A 17,441-nucleotide genomic window follows, 5' to 3' on the forward strand; every position below is an offset into this window, starting at 1 on the left:
AAACAATGAAGAAATTAAAACATGAACTACTGGGGGAAGCAGATAGGAACATAAAAAAAACTGGAACAGGATTTTTCAGTCAATCCTTTGAACCTGCTCTGCCATTCAGTATTAACATAGATGTATTCCCTGCCCATGTCCTTCTCAATGGTAGAAGTCGTGTGTTTGGTGTTTGCTATCTAAGGAGGATTGGTGAATTTCAGTACATCTTGTAGATAGTAAACACTGCTGTTCCTGAGCAACCGGTGGTGGAGGGAGTGGATCCTTGTGAATGGTTTGCCAGTCATGCAGGCTGCTTTGTCCTGGATGGTGTCAAGCATCGAGTGTTGAGTGTTCTTGAATTTTGTTGGAACTGCCCTCACCCAGGCAAGTGAGGACTATTGTGTCACACTCCTAACATGTACCTTGAAAATGGTGGACAGGTTTCGGGGAGTCAGGATGTGTGTTACTTAAGGTAGAGTTCCTAACCTCTGATCTGCCACTATATTTATATGGTGAACCCACTGAGTTTCTGGTCAGTGGTAACCCCAAAATGTTGGTGCCGGGGAATTTAGCAATGGCAATGCAATTGAATGTCAAGGGACAAAGGTCAGATTATGCCTTGTTGGAAATGGTTATTGCCTGGCTAATAAGTGGCAAATATCTGCAAACTTGCCCACCATGCCTTCTCCATTCTCATCCAACCCATTAGAATTGATAAATGACAGTGGATCCAACACCAGCAGTGTACCCAACGCAGACCCCTGTGGAGCACCACCATTCACAGGCCTCCAGTCTGGACAGCGAAACTTCACTGCCACCTCTGTCTCCTACCGTCAAGCCAATTTTGTATCCAATTCGTTAGCTCACCCCGAATCTGATGTGATCTAACCTTGCTAATAAGTGATGGTAACACCATTGAATGTCAAGGCACATTAGTTAGATTGTCTCCTATTGGAGATAGTCATTGCTTGGCATTTATGTACCACAAATGTTACTTGCCACTTGCCAGTTCAAGCTTGGATATTGTCCAGGTTTTGTTGCATTCGAATATGGATTGCTTCAGTATTAAGAATTGCGAATGACGCTGAACATTATGCAATCATCAGCAAACATCCATACTTCTGTTTTTCCTACCAAAATTCACGTTTATCCACAACTTAGTCTGCCTGCTTAGCATTTTCCCACTCACTCAGCCTGTCCAAATCACACTGATGTATCAATGCATCCTCCTAGCAGTTCACCTACCCGGCTAGCTTTGTGTCACCCACAGACTTGGAGATATTACATTTAGTTCCCTCGTCTAAATTGTTAATATATATTTTGAAAAGCTGGGTTCCAAGAGCTGATCCTTGCGGTACCCAACTAGTCACTGCTTGCCACTTGGGAAAAAAAAATCCATTTATTCCTATATTGTTTCCTGTCTGTCAACCAGTTCTCTATCCGCGTCAATACATCTCCCCGATCATATGCACTTTAATTCTACATGCTAATCTCTTTAGTAGGACCTTCATCAAAAACTTTCTGAAAGTCTAAGTAAACCACATACACTGGCTCCCCATATCAACTGTATTAGTTATGTCCTTGAAAAATTTCAGTGGATTCCCTTATGTAAAACCATGCTAACTCTGCCCAATCCTTGCATTGCTTTCCAAGTACTATGCTACTACCTATTTGACAATGGACTCTAGCATTTTATCTCATACTGAGGTCAGGCTGAACAGTCTGTAATTCTTTGTTTCCCCTTTGCCTGTTTTATTAAATAGTGGGGTTATGTTAGCTTCCCTCCATGGAGACTATTCCAGAGTCAAAGAATCTTGAAAGATGACCGCCAATGCACCTATTATTTCTAAGGTCACTTCCTTAAATACTCTGGGATGTAGAAATTTGGGCCATGGGGATTTATCATCCTTTAATCCTATCAGTTTCCCCAACACCATTTCCCTACCGATACTGATTTCTTTCATATCCTCTCACTAGACCCTGTGATCTCCAACATTTTTAGGGTGTTACTTGTGCCCATCTTTGTGAAGAGAGAACCAAACTATGTAGTTAATTAGTCTGCCATTTCTTTGCTCCTCATTATAACTTCCCCTGTTTCTGACTGGAACAGAGAAGAGGGGTTCAGCTTGAGAAATCTGGAAGTGCAGCCTTCCTAGATATCGTGGGAAAATTAATAATGGCACACCTGCCAAATTTCTTCATTAGATTTTCTGCTTAGCAACCATCTAATTGGTAGGCTCACTGTTGTCTAACTGTTGAATGGGAAAGCTGGCCATTGAACAAAGAGGAAGGAGGGGTAAAGGGAGAGATGGTGCTAAATGAAGAGTTCATGACTGGGATGGAAAGTGCTGAAAATCAGGGAAGGGGATGGAGGGGAAGAGATTATGGTTGGGGGAAAGTATTCACAGTTGTGGAGTAGTGGTTGTGATAAACTGTGCTTATAATTAGAAGGAAGAGATCATAGTATGTGGAGAATGTGAAGATGATAACAATGATCAAAGAAGATCATGGGGTTAGATTTTTGAGATTGTTAAAGGGGAGGTTCTGGGTGGTGGGGAGATTTGTGTTGTTGGACATCGTAGAAATGGGCTGGGAAACAATTAAACCTGTTGGTCTTGGAGGAAACACAGAAACCTGCTCTAGTCCACATAATTCTGTAGCTTTTAAATCTGTCTCTTTTCACTTCCTTTTCCATGTCAAGTTTCTTGAGGCCTTGAAAACTTGGTTGAAACTTGTAGAAAATAAAGCCCTGTAAAACTGCATCATGCAGCCTCAAAAGATTTTTCAGACTGACCCTCCTTCTGAGAGTGGATTTGTCTGCCTAAAATAAATTAATACAGCTGAAATGTTAACTGTTTCTGACTTCACAGATAATGCCAGACCTTTGTATTTGCCTGTAAGCTCACTCAGAAAAAATACGTATGGTTCCAAAACACAATGAAGGCTGAATATTGCTGAATTCAAACTAGCTTGAAGAACTAAGGATATCTACTCAATATAAGCACAGAAAGGATTACACTGTCTACAGCAATGATTTTGAATGTTCTGGATGTTTTAAAATTTCCAGGTTATTTGTATTTGCAGTAGTACTGTGTGCTGTTGTCTCATAATGTACCATACATACCTTCTCACCTGTGAAGAGTGCTTCAGGGAATTTATTATTTAGCAGGATCTTGGGTCAAATTCGTTCCATTATACTTTCATGAAATCACTGATACACCTGATGTCTTTGCTCAGGAAATTGGTAAATACCCTGCATACAAGGAAATGGTGGCCGAATATCGCTGGTTGACTAAACGTAAGTACAGAATAGAACTCTCAACAAATATTAGAAAAATACTGTTGATGCTGGAAATCTGAAGCAAATGTAGAAAATGCTGCAGAAACTCCGATCATCTGGCAGTTTCTGTGGGGAGAAACAGAATTAATGTTTTAAGTCTGATATGACTTCTTCAGTATCCTGCTGTCCTGAAGAAATCATATTGGGCAGAGAACATTTAGTTCTCTGTCCATAGACCTGCTAATTTTTTCCAGAATTTTCTATATTTCTCTCAATAAATATTACCACCTGACACCCTCTGTGAGTTTTCTGATGTGATAACCAAAACAACTTACAATCATATTTTGTTGTGCCACATTTGTCAAATCAAAAAGTATAAGATTTTAAGGTATATTTTCCCTTTGTAAATTTGGCAGGTATGAATTTTATTAAATTATCATTGTGAATCATTTACAGTTTAAGAAAATTCTCTTCAACCAAAACCCCCGAGACGGGATTTTGTGTGCCCATACAAACATGCCTTTGGTGGGGAGGGCACATAAAACAAGGGTGATACCCAGCCCACTACCTTTGTATTTGCCTGTAAGCTCACTTCCAGAGCACAGGAAGTGGATCAGCATCAAAACCTGCAGTCTGCAGTCATTGTTAAATAAATAATTAACTATCACTTGAACTTGTTGCTCAGCCAATTGACCCTGATAATAGACTGCCCATACCATAATGCAACTGGTGTGGGCATGAGTTGGCAATGCTTTTTCTTAAAATGTTTTCAAATGGTGGGAAGGAAGTGGAGATACTATCTTGGCAGGGTTGGGGGATAACCTTGCTGCATTGTAGCACACCTAAAGATAGTAGCCCCCTTCTCTGCTAACTGCCTGTTCCCCAAAACTCACTCCCCACACCTATATCACATCTTCCTATTTGACTAATGCCTCCCTGTCCAATGACTCAACTTGTCTTACTTCAGGATCCTTTGAGCCTTCTTGGTCTACCTTCCTGTGATTACAGTGCCATTCACTTTTGAGGTCAGAAGTATCTTTGTCTTAGTCATTAATATGGATTTTAAAAAACTAAAGCTTGAGCACTGATTCTTATACCATGTTTATCCCTGTGCTTTCATTCTGGCCTTTTAACTAATCATGCCCATGCTCATGTATAACCCCCAAATCCACAAGCGTTTAAAATTCACAAACCAATATTTTGTATATTAACCATTAGTTTTCCGTCTTATTGAATGCCGTCTGGAAATACAGGTATACTACATCCATTGACTCTCCCATGTCCACCTACTAGTTGCACCCTTAAACACTAATCAACTTGTGAAAATGATTTCTCTGTTGAACAACCATATTGATTTTGCCTGATGATTTCCTACGTACACTGTTTCAGACTTCTTTAACAAGAGATTTCCTTATGACTGACATCTGACTATTTTTCGTTCCCTGTTTTCTGTCGTCCTTTTTTGATTCATGGACTTACATTTGCTAAACTACCAGACATCTAGAAATATTGTAGAATTTATGATTTTTTTAAAAACCACAGCTAGTGAATTGCCTAGCATTCTATCATCCTATTGAGATCAATACAAAGGAAGCAGCTCCTACAATAGGTGAGCAATTCACTCTTGCAGTTAAGGCCAGGAAGCTAGTTTGAAAATAGACAATATCCATCAAGTAACATATTACTAAATCTTTGCCTGATTACAATTTATTCAAGTCATGAGTATGTGCTATTTAATTAAACTATAAGGAGAGATTTTGCTGGATCTTTTTAATTCATTCACAGGATGTGTGTCATTGATAAGGCCAGCGTTCTTTCCACATCCCAAATTGTCATTGTGGGGGTAGTGGTGAACCGTCTTCTTGAACTACTGCAGTCTGTATGATAAATGTATACCCACTGAGCTGTTGAGATGGAAGTTCCAGAATTATGACACAGCCATAAGAAGAAATAATGATATCTCTAAGTCAGACAATGTGACTTGAAGGAGAACTGTCAAATGATAGTGTTTGCCCTTGTAAGTGATTGAATCCAATGGTTTGAAAGGTGTAGATGAAGAAGCTTAGGAAAGTATGCCTATTATAAATGTTACATACTGTGGCATGGTGTTCTGGTGATGGAGGGAATTAATGTTTAAGGCAGCAAATAGAGTTTCAGCCAGGCTAGTTGCTTTGTCCTGGATGGTGTTGTGTGAGTTTAGTTAGTTTGTTAAAGCTGCACCATCTGACAATGGCGAATACTCTATAATACTTCTGACTTATGGCTTATAAATGGTGGAAAGGAGTTGGGGAATCAAGGGATCAGTCACTTGCCACAGAATTCCCAATGTTTGGCTATATCTTGTGGCTACAATATTCATGTAATTGGTCCTTTTGTGTTTCTGGTAAATGGTAACACTCGAGCCTATTGATAGTGATAAATTTGAAGAATGATAAGTATCAAAATGTAACATTTACAAGCCCTAGCAAATCTAGATTCAGTGGGAGTCAGGAAAATCATACCACTGGTAGTGATCATACCTGGTACAAAGAAAGATAAAGTGTGAAGCTGGATGAACACAGCAGGCCAAGCAGCATCTCAGGACCACAAAAGCTGACGTTTCGGGCTGAGACCCTTCATCAGAGAGGGGGATGGGGTGAGGGTTCTGGAATAAATAGGGAGAGAGGGGGAGGCGGACCGAAGATGGAGAGAAAAGAAGATAGATGGAGAGAAGAGTATAGATGGGGACGTAGGGAGGGGATAGGTCAGTCCAGGGAAGACGGATAGGTCAAGGAGGTGGGATGAGGTTAGTCGGTAGGAAATGGAGGTGCGGCTTGGGGTGGGAGGAAGGGAAGGGTGAGAGGAAGAACAGGTTAGGGAGGCAGAGACAGGTTGGACTGGTTTTGGGATGCAGTGGGTGGAGGGGAAGAGCTGGGCTGATTGTGTGGTGCAGTGGGGGGAGGGGACGAACTGGGCTGGTTTTGGGATGCGGTGGGGGAAGGGGAGATTTTGAAGCTGGTGAAGTCCACATTGATACCATTGGGCTGCAGCGTTCCCAAGCGGAATATGAGTTGCTGTTCCTGCAACCTTCGGGTGGCATCATTGTAGCACTGCAGGAGGCCCATGATGGACATGTCATCTGAAGAATGGGAGGGGGAGTTGAAACGGTTTGCGACTGGGAGGTGCAGTTGTTTATTGCGAACCGAGCGGAGGTGTTCTGCAAAGCGGTCCCCAAGCCTCCACTTGGTTTCGCCAATGTAGATGAAGCCACACCGGGTACAATGGATACAGTATACCACGTTGACAGATGTGCAGGTGAACCTCTGCCTAATATGGAAAGTCATCTTAGGGCCTGGGATAGGCGTGAGGGAGGAGGTGTGGGAACAAGTGTAGCATTTCCTGCGGTTGCAGGGGATGGTGCCGGGTGTGGTGGGGTTGGAGGGCAGTGTGGAGCGAACAAGGGAGTCACGGAGAGAGTGGTCTCTCTGGAAAGCAGACAAGGGTGGGGATGGAAAAATGTCTTGGGTGGTGGGGTCGGATCGTAAATGGCGGAAGTGTCGGAGGATGATGCGTTGTATCCGGAGGTTGGTGGGGTGGTGTGTGAGAACGAGGGGGATCATCTTTGGGCGGTTGTGGTGGGGGCGGGATGTGAGGGATGTGTTGCAGGAAATGCAGGAGACGCGGTCAAGGGTGTTCTCGACCACTGTTGGGGGGAAAGTTACGGTCCTTAAAGAACTTGGACATCTGAGATGTGCAGGAGTGGAATGCCTCATCATGGGAGCGGAGACGGAGGAATTGGGAACAGAGGATGGAATTTTTGCAGGAAGGTGGGTGGGAGGAGGTGTATTCTAGGTAGCTGTGGGAGTCGGTGGGCTTTAAATGGACATCAGTTGCAAGCTGCTTGCCTGAGAAAGACTGAGAGGACCAGGAATGTGAGGGATGTGCTGGAGATGGCCCAGGTGAACTGAAGGTCGGGGTGGAAGGTGTTGGTGAAGTGGATGAACTGTTCGAGTTCCTCTGTGGAGCAAGAGGCGGCGCCGATACAGTCATCAATGTAACGGAGGAAGAGGCGGGGTTTGGGGCCTGTGTAGGTGCGGAAGAGGGACTGTTCCACGTAACTTACAAAGAGGCAGGCATAGCTGGGGCCCATGCGGGTGCCCATGGCCACCCTCTTTGTCTGTAGGAAGTGGGAGGAATCGAAAGAGAAGTTGTTGAGGGTGAGAACGAGTTCGGCTAGGCGGATGAGGGTGTCAGTGGAGGGGGACTGGTCGGGCCTGCGGGACAGGAAGAAGCGGAGGGCCTTGAGGCCATCTGCATGCGGAATACAGGTGTATAGGGACTGGACGTCCATGGTGAAAATGAGGTGTTGGGGACCAGGGAATTGGAAGTTCTGGAGGAGGTGGAGGGCGTGGGTGGTGTCACAGACGTAGGTAGGGAGTTCCTGGACCAAAGGGGAGAAAATGGAGTCCATCATCTCCAACACCATTCATGACCTTATCACCTCAGGGGACCTCTCAGCCACAGCCTCCAACCTTATTATTCCCCAACCCCGCATGGCCCGTTTCTATCTCCTTCCCAAAATCCACAAACCTGCCTGCCCTGGTCGACCCATTGTCTCAGCCTGTTCCTGCCCCACCGAACTCATCTCCACCTATCTGGACTCCATTTACTCCCCTTTGGTCCAGGAACTCCCTACCTACGTCCGTGACACCACCCACGCCCTCCACCTCCTCCAGAACTTCCAATTCCCTGGTCCCCAACACCTCATTTTCACCATGGATGTCCAGTCCCTATACACCTGTATTCTGCATGCAGATGGCCTCAAGGCCCTCCGCTTCTTCCTGTCCCGCAGGCCCGACCAGTCCCCCTCCACCGACACCCTCATCTGCCTAGCCGAACTCGCCCTCACCCTCAACAACTTCTCTTTCGATTCCTCCCACTTCCTACAGACAAAGAGGGTGGCCATGGGCACCCCCATGGGCCCCAGCTATGCCTGCCTCTTTGTAAGTTACGTGGAACAGTCCCTCTTCCGCACCTACACAGGCCCCAAACCCCGCCTCTTCCTCCGTTACATTGATGACTGTATCGGCGCCGCCTCTTGCTCCACAGAGGAGCTCGAACAGTTTATCCACTTCACCAACACCTTCCACCCCGACCTTCAGTTCACCTGGGCCATCTCCAGCACATCCCTCACCTTCCTGGACCTCTCAGTCTCCATCTCAGGCAACCAGCTTGCAACTGATGTCCATTTCAAGCCCACCGACTCCCACAGCTACCTAGAATACACCTCTTCCCACCCACCTTCCTGCAAAAATTCCATCCCCTATTCCCAATTCCTCTGCCTCCGCCGCATCTGCTCCCACGATGAGGTATTCTACTCCCGCACATCCCAGATATTCAAGTTCTTCAAGGACCGCAACTTTCCCCCACAGTGGTCGAGAATGCCCTTAAACCGCGTCTCCTGCATTTCCCGCAACACATCCCTCACACCCCGCTCCCGCCACAACCGCCCAAAGAGGATCCCTCTCGTTCTCACACACCACCCCACCAACCTCCAGATACAACGCATCATCCTCCGACACTTCCGCCATCTACAATCCGACCCCACCACCCAAGACATTTTTCCATCCCCACCCTTGTCTGCTTTCCAGAGAGACTACTCTCTCCGTGACTCCCTTGTTCGCTCCACACTGCCCTCCAACCCCACCACACCCGGCACCATCCCCTGCAACCGCAGGAAATGCTACACTTGTTCCCACACCACCTCCCTCACCCCTATCCCAGGCCCCAAGATGACATTGCACATTAAGCAGAGGTTTACCTGCACATCTGCCAATGTGGTATACTGTATCCATTGTACCCGGTGTGGCTTCCTCTACATTGGGGAAACCAAGTGGAGGCTTGGGGACCGCTTTGCAGAACACCTCCGCTCGGTTCACAATAAACAACTGCATCTCCCAGTCGCGAACCATTTCAACTCCCCCTCCCATTCTTTAGATGACATGTCCGTCATGGGCCTCCTGCAGTGCTACAATGATGCCACCCGAAGGTTGCAGGAACAGCAACTCATATTCCACTTGGGAACCCTGCAGCCCAATGGTATCAATGTGGACTTCACCAGCTTCAAAATCTCCCCTTCCCCCACCGTATCCCAAAACCAGCCCAGTTCGTCCCCTCCCCCCACTGCACCACACAACCAGCCCAGCTCTTCCCCTCCCCACACTGCTTCCCAAAACCAGCCCAGCCTGTCTCCACCTCCCTAACCTGTTCTTCCTCTCACCCATCCCTTCCTCCCACCCCAAGCTGCACCTCCATTTCCTACCTACTAACCTCATCCCACCTCCTTGACCTATCCGTCTTCCCTGGACTGACCTATCCCCTCCCTACCTCCTCACCTATACTCTCCTCTCCACCTATCTTCTTTTCTCTCCATCTTCGGTCCGCCTCCCCCTCGCTCCCTATTTATTCCAGAACCCTCACCCCATCCCCCTCTCTGATGAAGAGTCTCAGCCCGAAACGTCAGCTTTTGTGCTCCTGAGATGCTGCTCGGCCTGCTGTGTTCATCCAGCCTCACACTTTATTAACAAAGAAAGATGGTTGTGGTTCAGAAGGTCACTTCCAGGACTTCACTGAAGTTGTGCCTAAGGGGAGTGTCTTGGGCCGAATCATCTTCAGCTGCATCATTAATAACCTTGCCTCCATCACAACATCAGAGGTGGGGATTTTCACAGATAATCATCACATTGTTCAGTGTGAGGGAATACTCCCCCATTTGCCTGGATGAGTGTAGCACGATTACTGCTGAAGCATCTTGACACAAGAGCAAAGTTGCCTGCTTGATTGGCACCACATCCAGAAATATTCACTCTGTCCATTACTGATACTCAGTAGCAGCAGTGTTTACCATCCACAATGAGCACTCAGGCTCCTTAGACAGCACCTTCCAAACCCATGATCCAACCACCTGGAAGAAAGGCCTGAAGATATGCTGGAACACCACTACCTTCACCTTTCCCTTGTAGTCACTCACCATCCTGACTTGGAAATTTATTGCTGTTCTTCACTGGCTGCTTTGTCAAAGCACAAGAACTCTCTTCCTATAGCTTTGTGAGTGTAACTGCACCAATTTGAGACAGCTGTGCACCAGCACCTCGAAATGGGAAATAAATGCTAACTCAGCCAGCAATGCCCACATTCCATGAATGAATAAAAAAGTTGAGAGGGGGAGTTTAGATTTTCTCTGAGTGTCTATGCAAAGATACTGTCAGAAAATCAGCTGGGTTTAGTGCATGTCTGTGAATGAACTCATACAATTTTTCTTCCATTTAAAGTAATGAAGTGCATGTCGGCTGGCTGTTCTGACATGTTCCTGAGTCTCTGAGGTTCACTGTGGCTGGGTAGTCCATTGCTCCAAAACACAGACACAGGAAAATGTTCTGTTGCATTTTGGTTAAAAAGCATGCAGTTATACTGTGTACAGGTTAATCAAAAAATTCATTTATAAATATTTCTGTAAGATTTGGAAGAAAAATCACAAAGAGGTCATTCAAAGTTTTTGCTTTGCAGCTACTGTTGTATACAACCTTTAGTTTTCCAAATAACGATTCTTAATCCTAAATTACTGTGCCATTTTGTTTTTTCAGTGACAAATAATCATTCTCAGCGCTTTGGCTCAGACACAAATTCTTCCACTTCATCTCATTCATCTGGGACACCTTTGAGCTCCATCAATGATTCTTTGCAGGTCTTCCTCCCCACTACCCACAGTTCAACTGACATGGTAGATGTATGTATTTCCACAGAGGACTCCAAATCTCTGCAGTACAATCGTCTAGATACAATAGAGACTGCAATACAGACAGACCTCCAGCTGTCCCCATCCTCAAATGTTGACATTTCAGGTGAACAGAGGATAGGAAAGCCAGTGACAGAACGAAGCCGGACATTTGGGCATACAGTTCTCTTAAAGGAGACAGCCATTAGATCAGAGAGTTTTAAGGAAATGCACATTAAACAAAGAACTTACTCCACTGAGGAGCCTGCTGATGAACTTCTGCACTCTCCAAAAACTGCAGTGCTGTTGGCCCTAAGCAAACCAAGGAAGCCAATCAGTCGATCACAAAGTTACATTACGATTGAAGGTGAGAATATTTAAATAGACCAAGTCATAGATTCATTGTTTTAGTTCCCAAAGATTTCTATGGTAATTTTAAAAAGTATTTTAAGTATATTTATCTCTCTTTAAAATATCTGAAATTTAAGTTAGTTAAATTGTAAACAATTTCCGAACAAAAAACAGAACTGCATGCAGATGCTGGAAACCTGAAACAAAAAGGGTCACTGAACCTGAAACATTGACTCTGCTTTCTCTCCACAGATGCTGGCAGACCTTCTGAGTGTCTCCAGCAATTTCTGTTTTTATTGTAAACTATTTCTGTTGACTTACAAACTACAAACATATGAATTATAAGCAGAAATAAACAATTCAAATCTGCAAGCCTCCTCCACCATTCAATAAGATCATGGCTGATCTGTTTATGTTTTGAATTCCACATTGCCAACTTCCCCTAATAACTTTTGATTCCTTTGCCCAGCGAGAATCTAGTACTTGTGCCTTAAAAATATTCAATGACACCACCTCCACTGCCTTTTTGAAGCAAAGAGTTCCAAAGTCACATTACCCTTTGAGAGTAAAAGGTTCTCTTCACGTCTATCTTAATTTTTAAACATCTTCTGAGGAGGGGTCACCAGATCACAGATGCTGCCAGACCTGCTGGGCTTTTCTAGCAATTTTGATTTTGTTCCTGATTTACAGTATCAGCAGTTCTTTTGGTTTTTACTTCATAATTACTAGTTTACCTACATACTGGCTTTCTGTGACTGATACATGGGAACACCTAGATCCCTCCATATCTTGGAATTCTGCAGTATACAAATTGTAAAAAGCTGACGTACCAGCAAAGACACTTGTAGGATCTCACTCATCACATACTGCCAGTCAAAAGACCTATTTTGCACATTCTCTGCTTTCTGGCAGCAAGCCAAACTTCTATCCTTGCTAATATGTTACTTCAACCATGAGTTCTACATTATGCAATAAAGTTTTAGGTAGCACCTTTTCAAATGCCTTCTAAAACTGTAAGCTCAGTATATCAACAGGCTACCCTCCATCCATAGTGCATGTTACTACTTCAAAGAACTGCAATAAATGGATTAAATATGATTTCTCTTCAATAGCACCGTGTTGACTCTTCCTGATTACCTTGAGTTTTTCTATGTATCCAGCTATCTCTTTAATGATTGATTCTAACACCTTCCCAGTGGCAGATGTCAAGCTAACTGGCCTGTACTTCAGACTGCCTCCCCGTCTCTCCCTATTTATTTCAGAACCCTCTCCCCATCCCCCTTTCTGATGAAGGGTCTAGCCCGAAACGTCAGCTTTTGTGCTCCTGAGATGCTGCTTGGCCTGCTGTGTTCATCCAGCTTCACACTTTGTTATCTTGGATTCTCCAGCATCTGCAGTTCCCATTATCTCTCTCTCCTTCTTGAATTGATTATTTCTCAGATCAGTTAAAAATGTCTAGGATCAAATTAGCTTTGGTTTATGAACATTGACAAAGATATGATTAACTAATAATCTAACAGTAGAGATACCCTATATGGCAGCAACCAAATATAATTAAAGTTTACATTCAGTTTGAAAGTGAGAAGAGTAGGACGATAACTATTGTTCAATATTTAAATAAGGGCAACCGTGTGAACTATTCAGAAACAAGTACTCGGCGAACTGATCGAGCTGCAGACTGATGAGTCCCTAATGGATTTCATCCATTCCAGGGTCTTAAAAGAAGTGCATGATGAGATGGTAGAGATTCTGGAAAGGTTCATTCAGGCCGGCAATTAGTAAATAGATCTTCTTAATTCAAGAAGGGAGGGAAGCAAAAGGCAGGAAACTATAGGCCACAAATCAGAAATTGCTGGAAAATCTCAGGTGTGGCAGCATCCATGGAGAGAAATCCGAGTCAATGTTATGAGTCCAATGACCCTTCTTCAGAACATAGAGATGAAGGGTCTAGGCCCGAAACGTCAGCTTTTGTGCTCCTGAGATGCTGCTTGGCCTGCTGTGTTCATCCAGCTTCACACTTTATTAATTCAAGAAGGAGCCCTGAATTACTTCTGAAAATTATTGACTGAATACTATTTGGCAGTTACCTACATTGGTAACTGATGAATCAAGAAATCTTATATTTCCAAATTGAAAGCAACCAGAGCACTGAAATCAAAACAAAAAAAATTGCTGATAACAAATAGCAGGCCAGTTAGCAGCTGTAAAGAGAAAGACCAGCTATTTTTTAAGCATTGACTCTTGTTTGTATAGCTGTCAGTTGTGTATTTCTAGCCTTATCAGGTTTGAGGTCAGATGTCCAGCATATATGCATTATTTTTCCTGTTAGTTTATAATTAGAAAATTGCTGCACATTGAGTGGCTGTGATTCAACAACAACTGATGAAGTGTTATGGGTCAATATTAATAACTAAACTTGGTGTCCTTGAAATGGCTGCACTGTTTGCATTGGATAATGGAAGGGGAATGAATAGATTTGAAATGATTAATGTTCAGATAAAATATGTCCTGAACCTCGCTATTATTTTAAAGATTTAATGAAGTAATCTGTTTTTTTGATCAGGCTGCTTCAAAGTCACTCCACGACGAACACACATGTCTTAGTGTTTCAGTAATGTTGAGTTTGTGAGAGTAACTTAAAAGTCTTGGCATGTAAATCCAGGGTAGGGTAGAGAAATTTTAAAGGGCATTGCTTACTTTTAGGTTTTAGTGACTAGTGGTGTTCTACAGTATAGATCCTCAGACCACTGCTTTTCATAATCTAGATACCATGGTAACCTTGAAAAGACTTTCAACATAGAATGTATAAAAGTGCAGAGAGCACAATAATGTAGCAAGCAAAGAGGCATTATCAAGTTAATTCTAATGTAGGATAAATATGCAAGTGTACAAGCATAAAATATGAGCACAAATTAATTATAATATTTTGAAGAATGTTTGAAGACTTCAAATTCATAGATTAAAAAAAAATTACTTTTCGTCACACCTTTATCTAAAGCAAAGTCCAGTGATGTTGGTACAGATAACTAGATTTTAACTCACTAAAAACCAATTCACTTAAGCAAATATAAAATCAAACCCAGTTGGTAATCATAGATTAGAATAATAGAACCCCGGAAGCAGGCCATATAGCCCATCGAGTCAACGCCCTCTGAAGAGCGTTCCACCCAGACCCAGCCCCCTATCCTCTCCCTGTAACCCTGCATTTCCCATGGCTAGTCCGTCTCACTCGCATGTTCCTGGATTCTAATAGCTTACCCAAGTCAGATTGTGGGTTCAAGGCCCACCCCAGACACTTGAGTGCGAACATCAGCTAGCACTTCACTGCAGTGGTGAGGGAATGCTCCGTTGCCACAATTGTCATCTACTAGATGAGAGATCAGCTCAGATGAACAAACATTATACCCCAGTATTATTTTGAAGAAGAACAGTCGTGTTCTGTCTAGTATCTTAGTCAATCTATACCCTTCAAAAACGTCACTAAAATGAATTATGTGATCATTATGACATTGCTGCAGTGAGCTTGCTGTATTCGAACAGGCTGGCACATTTGGAGGACATTTGGCTGATAATGCCAAATAGTGCAAAAGAGAACAAGGAAATGAAATGTCACTTGTACAAGACACCATTGTTTTTGCATCATTTAAAATATCAGTAGCACAGATCAAAGAGGAAGTCATTTATAACTTGTTTGGGCAATTTCTGTGCAGAGGTTAGAGAAATGATTGCAAAGATTAAAACATGGAGTTGTGGAAGGGATAGACATAGGTTTGGAAAGCAATAACATAATCAAGGTGGTAATAGCAGTTTAGAAAAGGATATGAACCATTTCTGAGAAATGGTGGTGTTTGACTTGCTTGAACTGCTGCAGCCCATTTGGTGTAAATATATCTAAATATAAAAATCTAGTGTTTGGAAGAAAATTCCAGGATTTTGGTCTTGTGACAGTGTAGGAATGGCAATATAGTTCAGGGTGGTGTGCATAGAATTTTCACAGCGTGGAAGCAGACCATTTGGCTTATCAAGTCCACACCATCCCACCAAAGAGCGTCCCACCCAGACCCTATTCCTGTAACCCTGCATTTATCATGGCTAGTCCACCCAACCTGCACATCTTTGGACTGTGGCAGGAAACAGGAACACCTAGACATGATAAGGTTGTACCTGAGGCTGGAATTGAATCCAGGCGTCTGGTGCTGTGAGGCAGCCATGTTAACCACTGAGCCATCATGCTGCGCTAGTAGTTGAATAGAAATTAATTAGCTCCTCACAATTGTTACATATGAGGGTGAAGGGACCAAGAGAGAAGATTTAAGGATACAGTTGGTGGTGGAGAAAATAAATCAGGATTACCTTTCCTCTTTAGATGGACCTGGGAGGAGAGCATAGTTTTTGAAGAGGTAATTAACACCTGAGTGACAGCATTTGATGTAGTCTAGCAGGATCTGGTGATGGATATAAACAAGATATGTGACAGATAACCATATGTATGTACCTCATGGACTTGAAGGAGTGAAAATGGATGCCTCACCAGGGAGATTGATCATGGTGGAAGGCAGTAGGCATTTTGAAGAAAAAAAGATATCGAAGGTGGAGTTGATTATTTGATTGAACGCAATCACAACTGCTGAAGAAAGTGTTTTCACTAGAAAAGAAATGATGTTTGGATAAAATAAAAGTCTTTGCCAGTATCAATACCTGTTATAAACACAGAAGTAGTGATGGACCCGTGTGAGTGTTTTTTTAATCCATTCATGAGATGAGGGTTAAGCCTCATTGCTGGCTAGGCAACATTTATTGTCCATCCCAGAGGGCAGTTAAGTTTCAACCACATTGCTGTAAATTTGGAGTCACATATGGTCCAGACAAGTTAAGGATGGCAGTTTCCTTCCCTAGAAGACATTAGTCAACCAAACAAATGAGCTTTTCCCCCAACAATCATCAGTGGTTTCGTGGTCGTCTTTTGACTCCTAATTCCAGATTTTTAATGAATTCAAATTCTATCATGTTGAGTTTCAAACCTGGGCCCCCAGAACATTACTTGGGTCTCTGGATTAACAGTCCAGCAGTAATACCACTGGGCCATCTGTTCCGTCTATTACAAGGTAAAGGCAGTGGACATGAACAGGAATATGGTGTTTAAGGGAGGAGATGAGGCTAATGAAATTATTGAAGATAACAAGGAGAGTTGAGATGGATATTGAAATCAACAAGGAAAACCAAGTCGCTAAATGCAGAGGCTGAGGGAGGAAAAGAGGGATGATATTTAAGGAGACACACAGGATATAGCTTGGGCTCAGCACTGGAGGACCAGGATGTTAAACAAAAGATGAAGGGGCAATATTCTTTGAAATAGGTCCTGTAGAGCTTGGCTGACTGTCCACTGTCAAAAGTGGACCAATTACAGTGACATCAGAGAAGAAAGTGTGGGGCCATGCTCCCACAACAATTGTTTAGGATCGCACACAGGCAAGAGCTGATGATTACAGCAGGATGCCTGTACTTAAATGAAATAGCACTTAACTGGGTACCTAAAGAGTGCATTTTAGAGGATGACACTTAAAGGTAGGAGATGGAATTAAGGCAAAGATTATATGCAGTTTTGTAATTATTTCTAATGCATCACTTACTTTAAGTGTTCAATGAAACATTGCATACAAATATGTCACTGCCAAATGACAGTTGTGCTACTGTGATAATCAATCACTATAAAACGAGCAAAAGATTAAAAATGAGCTTTACCCATGTCTAATTCTGATGGCACTCCTACCTGAAAGTGTGAATGATTTTATCCAAGATCATTAATCCTATCTGATTTCCAATTACAAAAAGGCAAGCGGTGGAACTCATGTTTAACTTGTTTAGTTTCTAATGTCTTGAGAAACAAGTGCATAACTGTTTCCAGCTACAGGACTAAAGGGTTTAATACACAGTATTGCTGAAAAAAAGACACACTTGATGGCTCTTTTACAGTTTCTCTATTTAAAAAGTGATAACAGGATTGGACGCTGCTAGTCTATCACCGGAAACAAATCAGTAATAAGGCCTGAATTTTCATAACAATACAGGATTTTT

The 17,441-nt window shown here is 43.2% G+C and overlaps 1 protein-coding gene across 4 annotated transcripts in view; it reads left to right on the plus strand.

Annotated features, from left to right (window-relative positions):
- The window catches only part of pdzd7a (PDZ domain containing 7a), a 113,131-nt gene that overhangs the window by 27,802 nt on the left and 67,888 nt on the right, over positions 1-17,441 (plus strand). For all 4 annotated transcript variants that reach the window (XM_059652948.1, XM_059652952.1, XM_059652951.1 and 1 more), the window contains exons 7-8: positions 3,220-3,280; positions 10,885-11,382. In XM_059652948.1, coding sequence (XP_059508931.1) covers positions 3,220-3,280; positions 10,885-11,382 — 559 coding nt within the window. The remainder of the gene's footprint in view (positions 1-3,219; positions 3,281-10,884; positions 11,383-17,441) is intronic.

The sequence above is a fragment of the Stegostoma tigrinum genome, chromosome 20 (assembly GCF_030684315.1).
Source record: "Stegostoma tigrinum isolate sSteTig4 chromosome 20, sSteTig4.hap1, whole genome shotgun sequence".
In the NCBI taxonomy this organism is placed as follows: Eukaryota; Metazoa; Chordata; class Chondrichthyes; order Orectolobiformes; family Stegostomatidae; genus Stegostoma; species Stegostoma tigrinum.